General features: G+C 33.8%; 1 protein-coding gene across 1 annotated transcript; it reads left to right on the top strand.

The window, feature by feature from the left end:
- Positions 1–6,692: 6,692 nt before the first annotated feature.
- LOC114293356 (cucurbitadienol 11-hydroxylase) lies at positions 6,693–9,648 on the top strand. Its single transcript, XM_082912118.1, has 9 exons — positions 6,693–7,186; positions 7,352–7,664; positions 7,780–7,932; positions 8,036–8,284; positions 8,417–8,506; positions 8,630–8,708; positions 8,810–8,916; positions 9,098–9,225; positions 9,359–9,648. Exons 1-9 carry the CDS (start codon positions 6,972–6,974, stop codon positions 9,450–9,452), a joined length of 1,428 nt encoding a protein of 475 aa, XP_082768244.1. The 5' UTR covers positions 6,693–6,971; the 3' UTR covers positions 9,453–9,648.
- The last annotated feature ends 11,960 nt before the right edge of the window (positions 9,649–21,608 follow it).

Below are 21,608 nucleotides of genomic sequence, written 5' to 3'. Positions count from 1 at the left end.
GTATTCTTTTAAGTGAAAAGATTACAATACAAAAGTAATGAGCCGAAACCATTGAGTTGTGAATGTGAATTATCTCATAAAGTGGTATCAATAAAGTTGGGCTTAGATTTGGACTTAATCTTGGTTTGGACTAGGCTTAGGCTTAGGCTTGTGCTTGTGCATGTGCTGCGTTTGGTCTTAGATTTGGACTTGGACTTAATCTTGAGTTTGGGTTAAGTTATGTTGTGTTGGGCTTAGCTTGTGCGTGTATTTGAGAATTGGGATTGCATCGGGTTGCGACCCAACATTAGTATCCATTTTGTGACCCATCTAGTTTGTTTATTCAAACATCATTATATACATATTTATTTATATATATTAAGCACGTGAAAAATGTAAATTTTTGTAACTCTTATCTTTTGATGATGGAGTTGATGACCATATTAGTAGTCATAGGTTTTCAACCTTTGTAACTTTAGCCCTAATGGCTAGAGTTGATTAGGGCTAGAGTTGATGGCTTTGGTTAATGGTATTTGATGGCCCTATTGATGTATAGCTTTCATGACTAGGGATTTCCTTACTTGTATAACTAAAGGCATTTTTCCTCCAACTTGGTAGGATAATTTTTGGAGAAATTTTTGATAGAAAATGGAAAATGGTACTTTGAGATAAAAAGTTGGAGATGTTTTTTTTCTACCAAAGATTTTTTTTATTTTTATTTTTATCTTCTTTTGCTAGCCTCTTTTTTGGTTCTTGTTAGAGAGAGTGTAGCCATTGTCAAGTTCGCCAAAGCTATTCCGAGGGTGCTTTTGCAGTAGCTAGTTTCGGCCGTCGTATCTTGGGAGACAGACGCTTGCATACCTCCAGCACCCATCTGGAGGCGGTGAATCTGTTTTAAGAAAACTGTGGTATTACACAGGATTCAGTTTACTTATTTTTTTATCATTTGTTCTTAAATTTTTTAGAATTTAGTTTACCTCGATAAGTTCTAATATTTAGTTATCCATATTAATAATTTATTTTATTAGTAATGTAATCTAATTCATTTATGTATTTTTAATTGTGTAGTTTATTCTGTATTTTATTATTTAATAATAAAAAATTATTTTGTCATTTCCATTTAATTGATTATATATATATATATATATATGTATATTTTGTATTTTTATGAAAAAATACCAACATTTCCAAGAAGCCTACCTTTTGACAACGTAATAATATAAAAAATAATAAACGAACTTATTTTTTTAATTTTATTTTTTAAACTCAATGATATATAAGTGAGATGATTGATTGATTTGATAATTAGAGACTTTATGAGAGAGAAAAATAGCACATGAGAGTGATTGAATGATTGATCATTGGGCTTAAAAAATGTGTATAATTATTGGGTTATTATAGCACTACTCATATAATATGTGACCATGAATTCAAGCATTATAAGGATAGAGGATGTGAAGTTCGAAGATATTCTACACTAAAGTTAGAATTAGGGATAGAACTAGGAGGAAATTATTGGAGACCATAGTTCCCCTATTTTTATGAAAAATTATATATTTATTATTTCATAAATAAAATGTCCTCTTAGTATAAAAGATATATATCTTATTCTTCTCTTATCTTGCATTCTCTTTTTATTTTTTAGATTGTTTCTATGATATTTGAATTTTTTTTATGTATATATATAATTCATATATCATATTGCACATACATGTATGTTTGTCTATATAATGAAAAAATAATATTTGTTTTTTTGACTCTTACAATAATGAAATTTTAGTTACATCCTGGTTAGAGTACCTACTTGGTCTATATATGCATCATAATCAAATCTGTATACTTTTCCATCCACAAAAAATTAATTCAATAATTAGAAATTTTAAACAAATAATAAAGCTTACATGCACCATAAAAAAATAAAATATTAAAACCCAACAATTAAAAAAAAAAGAAGAAGAAAATTGTGGTTTTGCAGCTTTACAATGGCATGATAATTGAGAATTCCATATGTAGTACAGTTTTTTACAAATTAAAAACTAACAATTCAATTGCATAAGTTAAAACTAGCCATTCTCAGCTTTTCATCAAATTCTACCAAATAATCTGAGGCTTGTTTTGAGAAACATCTAAATAAATTGTTTATTAATTTATTGACTTATTTTTGTCATATCACTTCTTAATTTTTTTATATGTCTTTTTCGTAATAAGTAAAAAGGACAAAAAAAAAAAAAAAGTTATACATAAACTAATCCTAAGTTTTAGGTATGTTTATCAAAGCCAGTTTATTGATTAAAAAAAAAAAATTACACTTAACTTATTCGACAAATTCATTTCTCACCCAAAAAAGAAAAACTAAAAATGTTTTTTTGACATTAACTTATTGTATATTTATTTTTATCTAATAAATTATTTTTTTTTGATCTTTTATTTTTTTATATTATAATTAATTCCAAAAGAGTAGTGGCCCATTATCACCAGAAATAACGTGTGTACTCAAAATATGAAATGAAATAGGGGTCTTCGCGTCAATGATAATGGAAAATTACTGTAGAAAGGCCGTCTTGGTTTGAATACCGACTCTAAAATGTTTTTTTATTTTTTTTTTGGGGGGATGCACCAATAAATCCCAAATTAATAACTTATGCACTGTTTAGTCCTAAAAGTTTTCTTATAGACTGAAAGGTCCCATTACAATGTTAATAACATCAGATACAATGTTAATAACATCAAAGTCATGTTACAAACATTGGATTTCAAACATCTAATGCTCATCAAATTTCAATAATGTTTGAAAATATAGGATGAAAAACATCTAATGTTCATCAGATTTCAATAAATTTTGAAATTATAGAATGAAACATCAGATCATTTACATCATTCACATCATGTTGATGTAAAAATTGGACTAAATGGAGCATAAGAAAACTTTTAGGACTAAATGGTTCAACGTTTCAAAAACTAGGACTTATGGATAAATTTTCCTTTTTTTTAAGAATTGTTTACTGTATAGTGGACTGAACATGGATGGGTTTATCACCAATTCTATTTTGATGATCTATTTAGTTTCATTTTATAATTTTTGTATGTAAATTATTTTTAAAAAATTAAATTAATTAAATAATCATAATCATAATCATAAGATTTTATCATATTAATATTTAAAAAAATATTATTTTTAAAATAAATTATCTATTTTTTAAAACACAAATATAATAAAATTAGTTAACTACGATTGTTATGAGTTTAATATTTTTTAACAAACTAGTCCAGTTATTCCCTATGACTAGGGTGAAGCCTTCTCTTTAAAAAGAAAAAAGACAAAAAAAGAAAAGAATGGTGCCATACTGGCATGGATATAATGGGGACATATTAATTATAGAGTACTATTCAGTATGTTTGGTTTTAATCTTTTGAATTTAATTTTTTGAAAATTGAGTTTTTTATTTTTCATATTTTTTATTTTTAGTGAATATTTTAAAAATTTTAAGCAATTTTTTTACTTTCTTAGATACACCTTACTTAGATGTATCTAAATAGTAAAATATTTGTGAAAAAAATATTTTAAAAAATTAATAAATATATAAAATATAAAAATGTACTGAATTTTCATATTTTTTAAATATATTTTTTGGTATTTAGTGTATTTTTTAAAGATTTTTTTCACAAATATTATATTTTTTAAGTGTATTTATATTAGGTGTGTCTAAAAATTAATTTTTTTAAAAAAAAAAACATTGAAAACATTAAAATACAAAAAATAAAAAAAGTAAAAGTTTTTAAAAATTATTTTCTGAAAATGAGAACCAAACAAAGTGATTACATTTTCATAAATTATTATTATTATGACTTCTGAAGCCACAGCGGAGTTGTCAAATTTGGTAGGTTGATTTCTAATATATTTTAGTTTGGGCCACCAAATGGTTGGAAAAATATTTTTAAATTAATGATAAATTTTGACAAATATTAAAAAGTAAAATTATAAAATTTTCCTGAATTTGTCGATAATTTTTGAAAAAATCTCTAAGATTTAAATTTTTTAACAATTTATTCCGAAACACACACACATTGACTATATATATATATATATATATATAAATATTTTAAGGTAATGTTAAGGATTGAAAAAAAATATATAATATTTACATAAATGTAAGATCTACACTTATGTCAGTATCATGTAAAATTTTTAATATTTTTTTTGAAATCTCTATCTTTTTTATTTTTGGAGCAACAGTCAAATATTCTTCATTGGTGGCTCTATCTTTTGACCTTACTTCTATATATAAAAAAAATAAAAAAATAAATAAAAAAATCAGCTATTTGGATTTGAACTTTATGCCTCTTTTGGATGGACTCATCGAGGGTGTTGGGCTCATCTTTATGTGAGAGTTGAATTCAATTCCATAGAAGAAAAAATCAGCTATTTGGATTGGATGAGACTCATCATGGGTGTTGGGCCCATCTTTATGTCATAGTTGAATTCAATTCTATAATTATGAGATATTTTGAAAAATTAGTTAAAATTGATTTTTTAATTTTTTTTGAAAAAATTTATAAAAAAATAAAGAGGTATTATTTTTGTACCACTCATATGTTCAGTTTTGAATTTTTCATACGCTTATTACTTTGTGCCAAAAAAAAAAAAAAACTGTGAAAATCAACTAAAATTATGAATTAAACTGTTCAAACTTCAAAGAAATAGTGCTCATAAAATTAATTTATAGGAAGTGCATTCTATAAACATAAATGTTTTGACAGTCACATTTTTTTAAAATCACGTTTCGTTTATTACATAATAAATCATCACTTATAAATAATAAATAATTTTTGATACAATAAATATTTTTTTGACAAGCATTTTATAGAATAATATTATAATCATGAAAATATTGTTAAACTAAAGGAAGGGAAGACCAGACAAAACAATACAAAAAGTATCTAAGGCCTTTTTTTTGGTAGAAGATAAAAAGCTACTTTTTAATTTTTAATTTATTTTAAGTTATATTATTTATTTTTTATTTTTTTACACGTTTTAAAAAAATAAAAATCAAAAAATTAATTTTTAATCAACTTTTCAGAGTAACTCTAAAACGTAGGCAGGAGGTTAAAGTAGTGTTTGGTTTGAGTTTTTTGAATTAAGTTTTTTGAAAATTGAGGTTCCGTTTGGTTAGAGTTTCGTATTATAGTTCTACCTATTGATTTGAGTGTATTGTTTGTTTTGAACTTTCAATTGATAATTCTATGCTCATTTCTCAAAACTCAATTCAAAACATAATCATTACTTTTCAAAACTCATAACCAAACACATAATTCAAAACTCTTTTCAAAACTCAATTCAAATCAATATTTTAATTTTTTAATTTTTTGAATATTTTTGAATATTTTAATTTCAAAATATTACAATTTTAATTTTTTAAAATTTAAAATATTTTATAAAAATAAATACAAACTCTATTTTATAAAAATATTTTTAAATATTTTAATTTTGTTGTTATGTATTTGGTTACGATTTGAGTATAGAGTTGTGAAATTAATATGGAGTTTCGAGTTATGTGTTTAGTTATAAGTTTTAAAAATAATTTCTTAATTGAGTTTTGTTTTATGTGTTTGGTTACGATTTGAGTGTAGAGTTATTTTTAAATTTAAAATATTAGCATTTTAAATTATTTAAATTTTTACGATTTAAATTTTTTGAATATTTATTTTAATTTTTTACTTATTAAATTTTTTAGATTATTTAAATTATTTAAATATTTATGATTTAAATTTTTTGAATATTTATTTTGAAAAAAAGTTATTTCCTTTGTAGTATTTTCAATTAAAAAATTGATTAATATTATTTTCTGTTAATAATAAAAAAAATTTAATTGAATTTTAAAAAGAGTTTGGTTATGAGTGTTGATCAGAATTTTAATAGTGTGAAACTAGTGTGTTTTGTTATGAGTTATAACAATTTGAATTAAGTTTTGAAAACTCTTTCCAAAACTCATAATTAAACAAATTTTCTTACTTCACATATCAAATCAAAATTTTAAAACTCAATTTCAAACTCAATTCAAAACTAAATTCAAAAACCATAATCAAACAAATTTTCTATACTCAAATCATAATTTCACAACTCACAAACTCAAAATACAATTCATACTGTCAAATCATATTTACAAAACTCTACCAAACGCAACCTGAGTTTTTTGATTTTCGTATTTTTTTGTTTTTAGTGAATATTTTTAAAATTTTAAATTTTTTTTTTTTACTTTTTTAAATGCACCTTACTTAGATGTATCTAAAAAGTAAAAAAAATTATGAAAAAATATTTTTAAAAATTAATAAATACATAAAAATATAAAAAATGTACTGAATTCTTATATTTTTTTTTTTTTTTGTATTTTTGGTATTTAGGGAATTTTTAAAAGATTTTTTTCAATTTTTTTTACTTTTTAGGTATATTTATGTTAGCTATGTCTAAAAATTAAAAAAAAATTACTCAAAATATTAAAAAAATTCAGTAAAAATAAAAAAACACAAAAAATAAGAAAGTAGAATTTTCTAAAAAACGTTTTTGAAAAATGATAACCAAGCATAGTTGTTTTTCATAATTGTCTAGATTATAATATTATCTGAGGTTGTAAGGGTCATTTTTTTAATATATTTATTTTATTTGACTATTCCCGCGGCGGGCGCACGACTCAATAAAATAAAGTCACTAAAATCAAGCTAGCAATTTTATTTATTTATTTATTTGTTAATTGGAGCCATTCCAAAAATATATTTCCTAGCTACTTCCCTCATTAGTAGTACTAGTATAAATTGTGATTCATTAACGCAACAACAGATCATCCCAGGATCAAACTTCTAAGAAGAAGAAGAAGAAGAGGAAGAAGATAACTTGGGTGATATATATCATTCATCTATATCAACCCTCTTCTCTTCTACTTTGTGCAAACTTAAATTCATAAACAACGTTACCGATCAGTACTAGGTAGCGAGAAAACATGTTGTCTGTGGGAGTAGCATTGAGCACCGTTGTGGTGGCATTGGTTACCATATTCATAAGTCACTGGGTTCGCAAATGGAGGAATCCCAAATGCGAAAACGGTGTTCTTCCACCGGGTTCCATGGGCTTCCCTCTCATCGGAGAGACCATCCAGCTTCTCATTCCTAACCGATCATTGGAACTCCATCCCTTCATTTCTAAGAGAGTTCAGAGGTGCGTAATTACCTTCATTTTTCTTTTTCTTTTCTTTTCGTTTTTTTTTTTTTTTTTTTTTTTTTTTTGAAAAACAGTTGGCTAAACAAGTTTTTATTTTTTATTGATCTTTTTTGGTAATTAAATTGTAATAATTTGTTTGTTTGTTTATGTGTTTGTGTGCAGATATGGACCGGTGTTCCGAACTAATGTGGCCGGTAAACAGGTTGTTATAACAACCGACCCGAAATTCAATCATTACATCATTACAGAAGAAGGGAAATCCGTAGAATTGTGGTATTTGGACACGTTTTCGAGCATGTTGCCCATATTTGCAGTAGGCTCTGTTCAGAAGTACATTAGAAGCATAACTTTGACACACTTTGGAGTTGAGGGCATCAGAGTAAATTTGCTACCACAAGTTGAGCAACTCATTCAGAAAACTCTTCGTAATTGGTCCACCAAGCCAATTGTTGATGTCAAGCATGATGCTACTTGTGTACGTCAAAACAAAATTCTCCCAACTAATTAATTTCATCTCTGCTTCATTATTTATCTTTGTACTTTCTGGTGTTTGATGATAACATGTATATGTCTTTGTTCGGACATTGCAGATGATTTTTGATTTCACCTTGAAGCAATTGTATGGCTATGATTGGGAAAAATCATCAGAGATGCGTCTTAGTGACAAGTTTTCCAGTTTATTGCATGGTCTACTGTCCCTTCCTTTGGACATTCCTGGCACTACTTTCCACCAATGCGTCAAGGTAATTACTTACCTAAAAACAAAAAAATTAAACTTGTTCTTGAAGATATATGTATATACTGATACAGTTGCCAATTTTTTTTTTTTTTTTTTTTGGTATTTAGGACCGCAAGGAATTATTAAGCATGTTGAAGGATATCGTACAACAGAGAATCGATTCCGATAACAAGTTTAGAGGAGACTTCCTTGACAAAGCAATGGAAGACATGAAAACTGAGAAGTTCTTGACGGCCGAATTCCTATCCAATTTGATGTTTGGAGTTTTATTTGGAAACTTTGAGCCAATCTCTTCGGTTATACTATTGACTTTGAAGTTTCTCTCAGAGTATCCTTCAATATTAGAGGAGCTAACAGTACGTTCGCAAACCTACAATTTAATTAACTAACAATTGTTGATCGGTTTTTCAGTCTTGGTTGAACAATGAAAGACTACTCTTTTGCATATATAATTATGACATTAATTAGTGATCGTTCAATTTTGTCAGGTTGAAAACGAGACAATTGTTAAAAACAGAGAGAATCCAGATTCTCCACTCTCCTGGGAAGAATATAAATCAATGACTTTTACATTAAGTGTACGTTTATATGATCATCTCAATCTATTCTGTTTTGTCTTTTGCCAGTAAAGGAATAATTAATTAAAATTTTTATCTCTACTTTACTAATGATGTGTATGTCTTGTTATTATAAAATTGCAGGTTGTGAATGAAGTTCTTAGGTTGGGAAATGTAGCACCAGGACTGTTGAGAAAAGTAACAAAAGATATCAAATTCAATGGTAAGTACTATAATTGCATCACAATAACATAAATGGGCTCCATGCAAATACAACCTACAAATTATTGAATTTGAAATATTCATTGGTTAAAAACTCAACAGGATATACAGTTCCAGCTGGTTGGAACATTTTGATTGTTACTTCTGCTCATCAGTTGAATCCAGAAGCTTTCAAGGATCCAGTTAAATTCAATCCATCACGTTGGAAGGTGCGTATTGATCCATCTTGAGCTTGTACCATTTCCTCTCTTTGTCTTTAGGAAGGGATTGCTTGAAAGTTTTGTAAATTTTTTAGTTGTTCTAATTTAATGTTTTGTAGTGAGATTTGATCATTAAAAGAAGCCATTGACAAGTTCTAATTTTGCCCCTTAATTATTGGATGATATATAGGACCTTGATCCAACTGTTATATCAAAGAATTTTATGCCTTTTGGAGGAGGGGTGAGACAATGTGCAGGTGCAGATTACGCTAGGGCGTTCGTATGCACCTTTCTCCATGTATTGGTCACTAAGTATAGGTAAATTGTTTTTTCCACTTGCATCTTTTTTTTTTTCACTTTTGTTTACTCAAGTTTGTCTACAAAAGAGCAGTCAATGTTAGTTTGCTTGTTTGTTTTTCACCTAATTTGTGATTTTGCTTTTGAAAAACAGTTGGACAAAAATTAGGGGAGGAAAAATTGTTCGGAGACCCATTTTGGAATTTGTAGATGGCGTTCATATTAAACTCACACCAAAGAGCAACTGAACTGAAGTGTTTTTTAGAGACGTATGCCTCGTGATGAAGATCAACCGGCGGTGACTTAGTTACGTCCTATACTTTATTTTGCCAGAAACAAATAAACTTGCTTTCTTGTATTTCTTTTGTTAGATATATATTTTCGGTTAAACTTTTCTTTGTACTTCAATGTTTAAATGAATGAATAAACTTTCTTTTACCCGAATGAGCAGTCTAGTTTGTTTCTTGTTGTTGGCCTTCACAATTGAGCAAATAAATTAATTTACCTACGTCAAAATTAGTTTCTTGTTGATCAAAATTGGAGGACTAATAGAGTGTATTGGAATTATTAGAGGCAATCAACTTAAAACTAATTGGCATTATTAGTGTTGCCTTGAAATTATTATGTTGTGAATTTGGATGGTTAGATAAAACTTGAACATATGAAATAAATATAAAAATGTATGCATATTTATAAAGAATAATGCTTGGGACCCTCTTTTGGGGGTCACCCCCTCACCCCCTTTGCTACGTGGCACGGGGTGATTGGTGGAGCAGGAAAAAAAAGAAAAAAAAAAAGAAAATGTGACCAATGAGAGAGAGAGGGGGTCAAAGGGGGTGGGGAAAAAAGGGGGGATGGATCATTACTCATTTATAAAATAGAGAATTTGATAAAATCGAGTTTGAGGAATTAGATATAAATCTTGAATGGTTTCAAATGGGCAAATCTCCACCTAATGTGTAATTAAACTAGTCGTGCACTTCAAATCGCCAGAGATTTAGAGATTGATTTTTACGGTTGAGAAGACGAATTCTTGAAGGATTTAGAGATTGATTTTTGTTAATAAAGAAGTTATCATTTGTATAAAATAAAACACCTTGCTAGCTAGTCTGCCAAAGAACAAGAATGTTTATATTTGAAATTTCATGTGTTCCTGCATTATTGAAAAAAATAAAATAAAAATAACGATCATGCTACACATAGAACTGAATGATGCGCAGTCATCTTTATATATATATATATATATATATATTTAATTATTAATTAATAATTTTACTTACATATATTGAGTCTAAAAATTATATTTAAAAAATAAACTTATATATTATTATTTTTTAAATAAAAATAAAAATATTAAAAATCCGAAATATTTTATCAAAATTTCTATCAAATAGTCATATATAAAAATTTTGATAAAATATTTAGGCTCCGTTTGGTAACCAATTCAAATTATAATTTCACCCATTGATTTGAGTGTGCTGTTTGTTTTGAGTTTTCAAATCATAATTCTACACTCATTTCTCAAAACTCAATTCAAACCATAATCATTACTTTTCAAAACTCATAACCAAACACATTCAAAACTCATTTCAAAACTTAATTCAAATCAATATTTTAATTTTTTAAATATTTTAATATTTAAATATGTTACGATTTTTTAATTTTTTGAATATTTTTAAATATTTTAATTTCAAAATATTACAATTTTAATTTTTTAAAATTTAAAATATTTTATAAAAATAAATTCAAACTCTATTTTATAAAAATATTTTAATTTTTTTGTTATGTATTTGGTTAAGATTTGAATGTAGAGTTGTGAAAGTAATATGGAGTTTTGAATTATATGTTTGATTATGAGTTTTAAAAATAATTTCTTAACTGAGTTTTGTTTTATGTGTTTGGTTACGATTTGAGTATAAAATTGTTTTTAAATTTAAAATATTAACATTTAAAATTATTTAAAATTTTTGAATATTTATTTTAATTTTTTACTTATTAAATTTTTTAGATTATTTAAATTGTTTAAATTTTTATGATTTAAATTTTTTGAATATTTATTTTGAAAAAAAATTATTTCCTTTGTAGTATTTTCAATTAAAAAATTGATTAATGTTATTTTCTGTTAATAATAATTTTTTTTAATTGAATTTTAAAAAGAGTTTGGTTATGAGTGTTGATCAGAATTTTCAATAGTGTGAAAGTAGTGTGTTTTGTTATGAGTTATAACAATTTGAATTAATTTTTGAAAATTCTTTCAAAAACTCATAACCAAACAATTTTTTTTTACTTCACATGTCAAATCGAACTTTCAAAACTCAATTTCACACTCAATTCAACATTCTATTCAAAAATCATAACTAAAATTTTTTTCTACATTCAAAAATCATAACCAAAAAAATTTTCTACATTCCGTTTGGCAACGTTTACGTTTTCAGTTTATATTTATAAAAATTTTATAAACTGGTTTTTGTTTATTTTTAGAAAAACATAAACTACAAACGTGTTTGGTAATTGACAAAATGTTTTAAAAAAATTAAAAATATAAAAAGAGTGAGAAATGACAAGTGGTGGCAAGTGGCGGCGGAAGACGGTGTTGGAAAGTGCTGACAGTGGGTGGTGGGTGGTAGTGGTGGGTGGGTGGGTGACGGTGGTAGGTGGTAGGTGGTAGCGAGTGGATGGTGGCGGGTTGTGGGCAGTGGTGGCGGGTGGTGGGTAGTAGTGGTGGTGGTGGTGGTGGTGGTGGTGGTGGTGGTGACGGGTGGTAGTGGCAGGTGGGTGGCGGGTGGTAGTGGGTGGTAGCCGGTGGGTGGCGGGTGGTGGGTGAGTGGGTGACGATGGCGGGTGGTGGGTGGCAATGGTAGGTGGTGGTGGCAGGTGGGTGACGGATGGTGGCAGGTGGGAGGGTGACAATGGCAGGTGGTGGGTGGTAACGAGTGGGTGGTGGTAATGTTGGTGGCGGGTGGTGGGTGGCAGTGGCGGCGGCGGCAGATGGGTGGCGGGTGACGGGTGGTAGTGGAAGGTAGGTGATGGGTGGTGGTGGTGGTGGTGGTGGTGGGTGAGTGGGTGACAGTGGCGGGTGGTAGCGAGTGGGTGGGTGGTGGTAGTGTTGGTGGTGGGTGGTGGGTGGTGGGTGGTGGTGGCAAGTAGGTGGCGGGTGGTGGTGCTGGTGGTGGTGGTGGTGGGTGAGTGGGTGACGTTGGCGGGTGGTAGGTGGTAGCGAGTGGGCGGTAGGTGGTGGCAGGTGGGTGGCGAGTGGGTGATGGTGGTGGTGGTGGTGGCAAGTGGGTGGCAAGTGACTAGTGGTGGTGGGTGGCTGGTGGTGGCAGGTAGTGGATGGTGGTGAGTGGTGGTGGGAAGTAGGTGGCGGGTGGTGGGTTGTGACGGTGGATGACAGGTGGGTGACGAGTGGCGGCGGCGGTGGTGGTGGTGAGGGGTGGGTGGTGGTGATGAGTGGGTGGGTGGTGAGTGGTGGTGGCGGAAGACGGTGGTGGAAAATGGTGGCGGGTGGTGGTTAGTGTTGGGTGGAAAAAAAAAAAAAAAAAAACTCAAAACTCAAAACGAAAACACATTTTTTGTGTTTTCATTTTTTGGCCAAATTTATAAACTGAGACCACTGATTTATAAATCAAAAATTTTACCAAACAAGTTTTTATTTGAGTTTTTAAAATTTTTGTAAATATAAACAGAAAACTGAAAACGTAAGTGTTACCAAACGACACCACGTTTTCAGTTTTCTGTTTATATTTACAAAAAATTTAAAAACTCAAATAAAAACTTGTTTGCTAAATTTTTGATTTATAAATTAGTGGTCTCAGTTTATAAATTTGGCCAAAAAATGTAAACAAAAAAAATGTGTTTCCGTTTTCAGTTTTGAGTTTTTTTTTTTTTACCACCCAACACTAGCCACCACCCGCCACCATTTTCCACCATCGTCTTCCGTTACCACCACTTACCACCCACCTGCCACCCCCACCTGCCACCATCACTCATCACCCACGACCCGCCATCACCACCCACCCATATGCCACCCACTCGCCACCACCACTCACCCTTCGCCACCACCACCACCACCACCGCCACCCACTACCCACTTGTCATCCACTCGCCACCGCCCACCACCTGCTACTACCATCCACCACCCGCCACTTAACCGCCACCACCACTCACCACCAACCTGCTACCACCATCCACCACTCGCCCCACCATTAGCCACCCACCACCACCTGCCACCCATCTACCACCACCACCACCATCACCCACTACCCACTACCCACTTGCCACCACTACCCACTACCCACCATCACCCACTCGCAACCACCCACCATCCACCACCGTCAACCACCCACCCACCACCACCACCACCACCACCACCCGCCGCCACCACCACCACCTACTCGCTACCACCCGCCACCGTCACCCACCCATCATCACCACCCACCTGCCACCACCCACCACCACCCGCTACCCACTACCCATCGTCACCACTTTCCACCACCGTCTTCCGCCACCACTTGCCACCACTTATCATTTCTCACTCTTTTTTATATTTTAAATTTTTTTTAAATATTTTGTCAATTACCAAACGCGTTTGTAGTTTATGCTTTTCTAAAAATAAACAAAAATCAGTTTATAATTTTTTTATAAATATAAACTGAAAACGTAAACGTTTGGGAACAGGCTAATTTAGTAACTTTTTAGCTATTTGGCTAAAATATGAGCTAAAAAAAACTAGTATGTTTGGGATGATTTTTTGACTTTTTACGAAAAGATGTGAAAAAAGTAGAGAGAAAAAAAAATCTTTGACTTTTTGATATAGGTTGTTGGCTTTTTGACTAATTTAATAATTTTTTAACTAAAAAGTTCGGTTGCCAAACGAGGCCTAAGTAAGTTTAATATTACTCAAATAAAAAAAATAAAAATAAAAAGAAGTTGGTTTAAAATAAGAGAATAACATATCGCATCGTTCAGGAGTTCAGATCCTCTCATTGAGGATCATCCTTCACTTCCTCCTTGCAACAGCTGAGATCAGCTGTTGCAGATTCAACGGCTTAAAATAAAAAAAAAATTAAAAAATAGAGGAAAGTCTGAATCTTTCTTGAAAAATAGAGGGAACTTTGAAAATTCTGATTTCAAACCTGACTATATATACGTACACATTTCTGTCTTCCTCATTCAATCTCCTCTCTCTCTCTCTCTCTCCCTCTCTCTCTCTCTCTCACACTCAGCCTCACCCTCATCCCTTCTCCTCCACTGAACCCACCCTCACCGGCGATCCACTTCCGACGACGGTGAGAAGCTCCTGAAACCCAACCGACCTGCTTCGCAAACCAGAGCTCTCACACTCTTCTCCTGCACCTCACCGAACCTGTCTCATCGACGACCCTCTCGACAGACCCCCACTCCCCAAACCTAACCCATTGCTTTGCCCTTATTCTCTATGCCCTCACTTCGGGAACCAGAGTTCCCCTGTGAGCAAACCAGTCTCTGTAGCTTCAACAATAGTAGCTCATAAATGAAAGTTTTCGAAAAATGTTGCTGAAATTGTTGCTCATAACTGATTTTTTTGTTGTTGTTGTTATTGATGCTGTTATGGCATAAGATGTTTTTAGGTGAATGTACATTTAGTAATGTTGTTGATGCAGTACCTATTGATCTGCAAAATTTTGGGTTGAGTTTGTGAATTTAAGATGTTTGTTTAAATGTCTCAATGAAATGTTGATTTAGTTACATGTTCAAAAGTGTTAAAGAATTACAACTTCTGAATCCATTGCAACAGATACGATTATGATTTTATGAGATGATGCCAACATATATATTTTTATTGATAATTTGTTTTTTTTTTTGGTGGTAATTTACATTCTCTAAATAGACAAGCTATGCCTTTTCAAAACTGTCTCATTTTCATTGCCATTATTCTAAAAAGACTAACACTATGTTTGGGAACTTAGGAGAGAAAAGAAAAGAAATGATTAGTTAAGTTATAAGAGAAAAGAAAAGAAAAGAAATGATTGTGATTTCTCTCCTTTTTGTTTGGATAAGGAAAAAATAAAAGAAAAGAAATGATTGTGATTTCTCTCATTCCTGTTTGGTTAGATTTCATTAAGAGAAAAGAAAAGAAATTATTTTATGTTATATTACCAAAATAACATTTTTATATTTTCAATCATTTTATTTCTTTTATTTCTATAGGGACAAAATTGGTATTATAAAAATAGTGGTTTCTTTTCTCTCCCAATCTCTCCACTTTTGGGAAGATTAAAAATGAGGCTTATAAGAGAAATGAGTTTCCCTCAATTTCTCTCCATTTCCTCCTATTTCTCTCCACTTAGGTTATCCAAACAAGTAAAATAAATACATATGCGTGTGTGATTTTCTGACCACATTGCTCGTTTAGTAATCAGCTAGAGAGCACCGGCAGAATAGATGGCTTCCGCTAACCTGTAACAGAAAGAAAAGGCTCTGGCGGTGGCTCTTCCACCCCGGGGGCACTCCGACGATCAAGTCAGTATATCTCTCAAAGATAATCAAGTGCTAAACTCACTATTTTAAAGCATAAATTGTGTACCTTAGACCCACGGGGGTGCCTCTCTTTTATAATTAACTCAATCCTAATCCCACTAGAAGCCTGACTTCTATGGATTCCATCTCAATACTTACTTTGGACTCTTCAAGAGATAAAGATAAACTCCCCAAGAGCTTTATCCTCATCTTGACTAAGTCTCCTCTTCATTCTAAGACTCTTGTCCTTTATCCGTTTATCTCGGATTCCGATTTCTTCGGAGATAACCTCGGCTTTGCCGAGATCACCTCGGTGTTACGACCAGGACACGTGACACCTCGGCTGACACGTCGACGTCACCTTGCCACGTGTTGGTACTTAGGAAATAAATCCCCACAACTGCCCCCTAGGTTCTATTTCCTCGGCATTTTGAGGTGATGGAACCTATATCGGTATTTCTTCTTGTATATCGGCTTAAGAACTCCTCAGCTGAGATCATTCATTTCAGGCCAACATGTTCTCTTCAGAGAACAAGAATTCCAGTGAACTCTTTCACGTGTATGAGTTGTCATGCATCTTTTACTCAACCGTTTCATTCACGCGTCTTTACCTTATTGGACCGTGTTCATGACACGCTTGCAAGCCATCTCTCCCTCACGTGCGCCGTCTGACGCATACGTTCTTCTAGGCATATTGATTACTTTTTGCCGCCGTTTTCATTTTTGACAAAAACTTTTCCTCCCTTCTCCATTTTTCACCTTTGCATTCGATTTCTCTTTGCTTTTTCTCTCTCTAGCTCCTGGATACGCCATTGTTCCAGTATTCAAGCTCTGCAACTATCTTCCGTTCTCCCCTCCGGTGAAGCTTTCGTCGTCCTCGTTACATCTGTAACTGTCGTCTGACTTCGGCAATCTTCATACCGGCTTCATACTTTCTGGTAAGCAACTATTTTCTTTTTATTCCAGTTCTTGATCTTTTCTGGAATTTCTTGTTTACTACTGCTTTGCTCAAATAATCAATTTGTAAATCATACATCTGAATGCGTTGATTTCGCTTTTTGCTTATGCCCTGAATACATGTACTGTTCATAGTTCTTCTTGCACGCCTTGCCACTGTTCTTGGCCTTCAACCCTTTGTATTCTTCATGTTCTTGATAGTCCATCTCTGTTCTTGATTCTGAAACTTCGTATTTGTTTTCTGTTTTTTGTGTCTTTTCCAAATCTGTGCCTTTAATCTTTATCTTCATAGCTTTTAGGTTCGGAATTTGTTTGTAGAACACACATTTTTAGGGCAAAACTGAAACATCCCTTTCAAATTTCTTCATCAACTAAAACCTAAGTTTTTTGCCGAGGTCCCAATAACCCTATTTGAACCATCTTCTTATTGAAACCCAATACCTTTAGTTATCCCGACATCATAGGTATGTGGGAACATCGGGTAAACACCCCCTCTAAGCTGGAATTTTTTAGGCAAGAGTTTGAAATCCCAGCCGATGTCAATCTGAGGTTGGCTGGGGATGACGACTCCATCATGCCCACAGAAAACTCCATGCCCTTCCTTGTGGTTGCCTTTATTGAGTGTGGACTCCGCTTTCCACTTAACATCCTTTTTCGCGAGATTCTTCATTACTACAAGTTGAACCCCATGCAACTAGCCATTAACTCTTATCGAGTGATCTACGGCATTATTGCCTTAGCTAAACAGGAAAACGTTAGGATCACCCTAGCCGATATCCAGTACTACTATACCATGTGTGCCCTTAATTTGAAACAAAAAGGCTACATTTATTACCTTAAGCCGAGGTCTACAGAATTCAAAATCGTAGCCGACCTCCCAGACTCCAACAAGGGGGCTGGAGATGACTATTTCATTACCTCGGGAAATTGGGAGTTTGCTCCAGACGAGGACATCCATCTCTACCCGCTTCCTCATTCAGTTATAGAGGGCAAGGGTAAGAGCCCAATATTCAGCTTTGCCTATTTTCTTTTGAAGTCTTAAATACTTTGTCTGCTTCTGACGTCTGTTCTCCTTGCAGCTGTTCGTTAGCCACCGAAAAATTTTCGTCAATCCTTTGTTCCCAGCTAGGATTTGAAGAAACTTCTAGACTTGCCAATCCACAATAGAAATGCGCCTCTGCTCCTCAATTTTATCCAACTTATAAGTCAACCTTGCCCAACGTCCCTAAGAGGAAGAAGAAAAGCCTCTCTCCACCTTCTGCCACTACTCCACAGACCGTATCCACATCTCGGACAGATCAGGGGTCAACATCTGATCCAGCTGATCAGCCATCCACTTTGGCTCCATACTTGGTCCCAATATCAGAGCGAAAACGTCGGCGACGACTTGTCCTTACTGCCGAGATGGGTCGCCCTAAGCCAATTGCAAAAGATCTTCTGGCCAGTATTCCATCATCTATTGATGAGCAGCCAACACAAACCCTTCCTCCACCTAAGCCAAAAAGAATTAAGAAGGCCCAACCAAAGGCTAAAGTTACTCAGACTGAGTCTGAGGATGCTTTGCCTATATCAAGGTTGGCTGAGAGTGACAAACCTCAACCCTCTGCTGGGAAGAGGCGCTCGGAAACCCAGCCATCAAAGTCCCCAAAATCTAAAAAGCCGAGGTCTTCTTCCGCTACGACTTCGGGATCCAAGAAGAGCGATGCCCCCTGGTCCCCTAAAATAACTCTGGAGGACAAGCCAGTTTTGGCTACTGACAGTGCCGACGACATCAACGTCGGCGTAGCCCTAAGCACAGCTCTGCTCCTTCCCGGCGACCTTGACCGCAACGCTGAGTTGAGTGAGTACGAGAATTATGCGTTGATGCATCAACGCTCCGTTTAAGTAAGTGTCTTCTTCTTGGTAATTTTCTTCTTTCTGTTTTGCATTTAGAAAATTTTGTGCTAATTTTTGCCTTTTGTTCTTTCAGGCAATCCAGCATTCCCACTCCTTTTCTGTTCAATCCTTTGAAAATCGGCAAAAGCTGGCCGACATGAAAAAGGAGTTCTCTTTTCTCCAAAAGATCAATAAGGGCCTTGAATAAAAAATGAAGAAGTTGGAGGATCAAGCCGAGGCTGCAATTAAAGCTCAAAATAATGTCGAAGAGAAGGCTAAGGCTGCTGAGGCTATCCGAAAGGTGGCTGAATCCCAAAGAAAGGAGGCCGAGGAGAAGATGGGCCAAGCCGAGAAGGAGCTTCAAGAAGCCTTGGCCACCAAAGAGGCTGAAATAAAAGATGCTGATGAAAAGGCATATGCCCAAGGCATGGCCGACGTCACAGATGCTTATGAACAACAAGTGAAGGAGGCATGCAACAAGGGTTTTACCCTTGGTTGGATGTCCCTTCTGAAGAAACTTAACGTCCCAGAGGACTCGCCATTAAGAAAACCTGATGCCATTCCTCTGCCATTTCCTCCAGTTCAACCTCTAAATCAAGACGTCGGTGAATCCGAATCCAAGGCAGAGGATGAGAATGAGGATCAGGCCTTGGTTAGAAAATCCAAGGATGCTGATGGGGCCAAGTCCCCTCCCCAGAATGAGCAAGTCCTAGACTTGACTCAGGATGAGGAAGGTGATAAGGTTCCCATAGAAGCCGTTCCCGAGAATGCATCAGCCAACATCTCTTCTGTGGACAAGAGTGTTGAAGAAACTCTGCAAGAAATTGATGTCGAGATAGCGGCGAATAAGGCTGCTGGGATGTCTTCTCAACCAGCATCTGATCTTCAATTTCAACCAACTGATGGAGAGGAGTCTTTGCTTTATGTTTTTCTTTTGCTTACTTGTATTTTGTTGCTTCTTTAACTTTTGAAACAATGTATGCTTTTTGTATGGCCGATGTGCCCTTTTCTTGGTGAATGAATATAATTTTTCTTTTCTTGTCTTCTCTTTATTGCTTTGTGCATCATTCTATACTTAGAATATTTTGCATGTCTTATGTACTCTTCCTTCTTTGTGCAATCTTCTCGGTGTGACAGACCTCGGTTATGTCACCGAATGATTTACCTCGGCAGTCCTGCAAGTTGCTTATAAATTTCAACAAGGATAAACATATACTGGTTTAATCTCAACTTTATAAACTTTTCTCAAGTTATAATAAGTGCTAAACAATGATCTATTTGTAAATTGTTACAAATTTCCACAAGCGTTAAACAATATATATTGGCTTAACTTCAACTTGTAAATTGCTACAAATTTCAACAAGTGTTAAGCATTACTTCGGTTTAACTTCAACTTGTAAATTGCTATAAATTTCAATAAGTGAAGATAAATAATTATCTCGGCTTAATTTTAACTTGTAAATTGCTACAAATTTCAACAAGCGTTAAGCATTACTTCCGTTTAACTTCAACTTGTAAATTGCTACAAATTTCAACAAGTGAAGATAAACAATTATCTCGGCTTAACTTTAACTTGTAAATTGCTACAAATTTCAACAAGCGTTAAGCATTACTTCGGTTTAATTTCAACTTGTAAATTGGTACAAATTTCAACAAGTGAAGATAAACAATTATCTCGGCTTAACTTTAACTTGTAAATTGCTACAAATTTCAACAAGTGAAGATAAACAATTATCTTGGCTTAACTTTAACTTGTAAATTGCTACAAATTTCAACAAGTGAAGATAAACAATTATCTCGGCTTAACTTTAACTTGTAAATTGCTACAAATTTTAACAAGCGTTAAGCATTACTTCGGTTTAATTTCAACTTGTAAATTGGTACAAATTTCAACAAGTGAAGATAAACAATTATCTCGGCTTAACTTCAACTTGTAAATTGCTACAAATTTCAACAAGCGTCAAGCATTTGTCTCTTCTCTCTGCCCCCAATGTGAACCTAAGTTCCACTTGGGTTTTCATTATTAGAAACAACATGATGTATCTTTTACCAATTCACAAGTCTTGGAAAATTTTGCTAAGATTTTATTGATGATGTCGGCAAAAAAGTAACAACGAACATCTAATGATAAAAAAATTTCAAATTACAAGTGTTCCAGGGTCTTGGCAATGCTTTGCCCTCATTTTCTTCAAGCCGGTATGCTCCATTGCCCAAACCGAAGTGATTCTGTAGGGTCCTTCCCAGTTTGGGCCAAGTTTGCCCTCTCTGGGGTCCTTCTTGTTGCCAACAACTTTTCTAAGGACTAGGTCGCCGACCTGAAAATCCCTTGGATTGACCTTCTTATTGTAAGCTCTAGCAAGCTGCTGCTGGTACGCTGCGAGCTGAATTGCAGCTTTCTCCCTTCTTTCTTCTAAGAGATCCAAATCTTGGGCTAGAAGTATATCATTAGTCCCATTCTTTACTCCCTGGGTTCTGATCCCTGGGATGCCGATCTCCACTGGGATGACTGCTTCTGTGCCGTAGGCCATGGCAAAGGGGGTTTCCTCTGTTGATCTTCTCGACGTAGTCCGATACGCCCAGAGTACATTGGGCAACTCGTCTACCCACTTTCCTTTTGTTGCCTGCAGTCTCTTCTTTATCCCATCCAAAATTACTTTGTTGGATGCTTCTGTTTGCCCATTGCTTTGGGGAAAACTTGGCGTTGAAAAGTAATTCTTTATTTTGAATTTCGCACAGAAGTTCTTGATGAGTTTGCTGTCAAACTGTGTTCCGTTGTCGGCAAATATTGCTCTTGGAATGCCAAATCTGGTGATGATGTTTCTCCAAATGAAGTTCTTGACGTCCATATCTCGGATTTTGGCAAGAGGTTCTGCTTCTATCCACTTCGTGAAGTAATCTATTGCTACCAGCAAGTACTTCCTTTGCCCAGTTACTTGGGGCAACTGCCCAATGAGATCCATACCCCATTGGGCAAATGGCCATGGACTGGATACAGGGTTCAGGTCAACAGCTGGCTGGTGTATCAAAGGTGCGAACCTTTGGCATTGTTCACATTTCTTCACGTAGGCTTCTGC

This window comes from Camellia sinensis, unplaced genomic scaffold, assembly GCF_055761805.1.
Source record: "Camellia sinensis isolate YWXY unplaced genomic scaffold, ASM5576180v1 Unanchor2, whole genome shotgun sequence".
In the NCBI taxonomy this organism is placed as follows: Eukaryota; Viridiplantae; Streptophyta; class Magnoliopsida; order Ericales; family Theaceae; genus Camellia; species Camellia sinensis.
Note: the sequence above shows the minus strand (reverse complement) of the source record. Positions and strands in the feature narration are given on the sequence as shown.

What these genes read in the sequence shown, in the direction of transcription:
- LOC114293356 (XM_082912118.1), top strand. Translation starts at nt 6,972, where the DNA reads ATGTTGTCTGTGGGAGTAGCATTGAGCACCGTTGTGGTGGCATTGGTT. An exon ending in TCAAGCATGATGCTACTTGT is followed by an intron (nt 7,665 to 7,779) that starts GTACGTCAAAAC and finishes CGGACATTGCAG; the next exon opens with ATGATTTTTGATTTCACCTT. An exon ending in CAATGACTTTTACATTAAGT is followed by an intron (nt 8,507 to 8,629) that starts GTACGTTTATAT and finishes ATAAAATTGCAG; the next exon opens with GTTGTGAATGAAGTTCTTAG.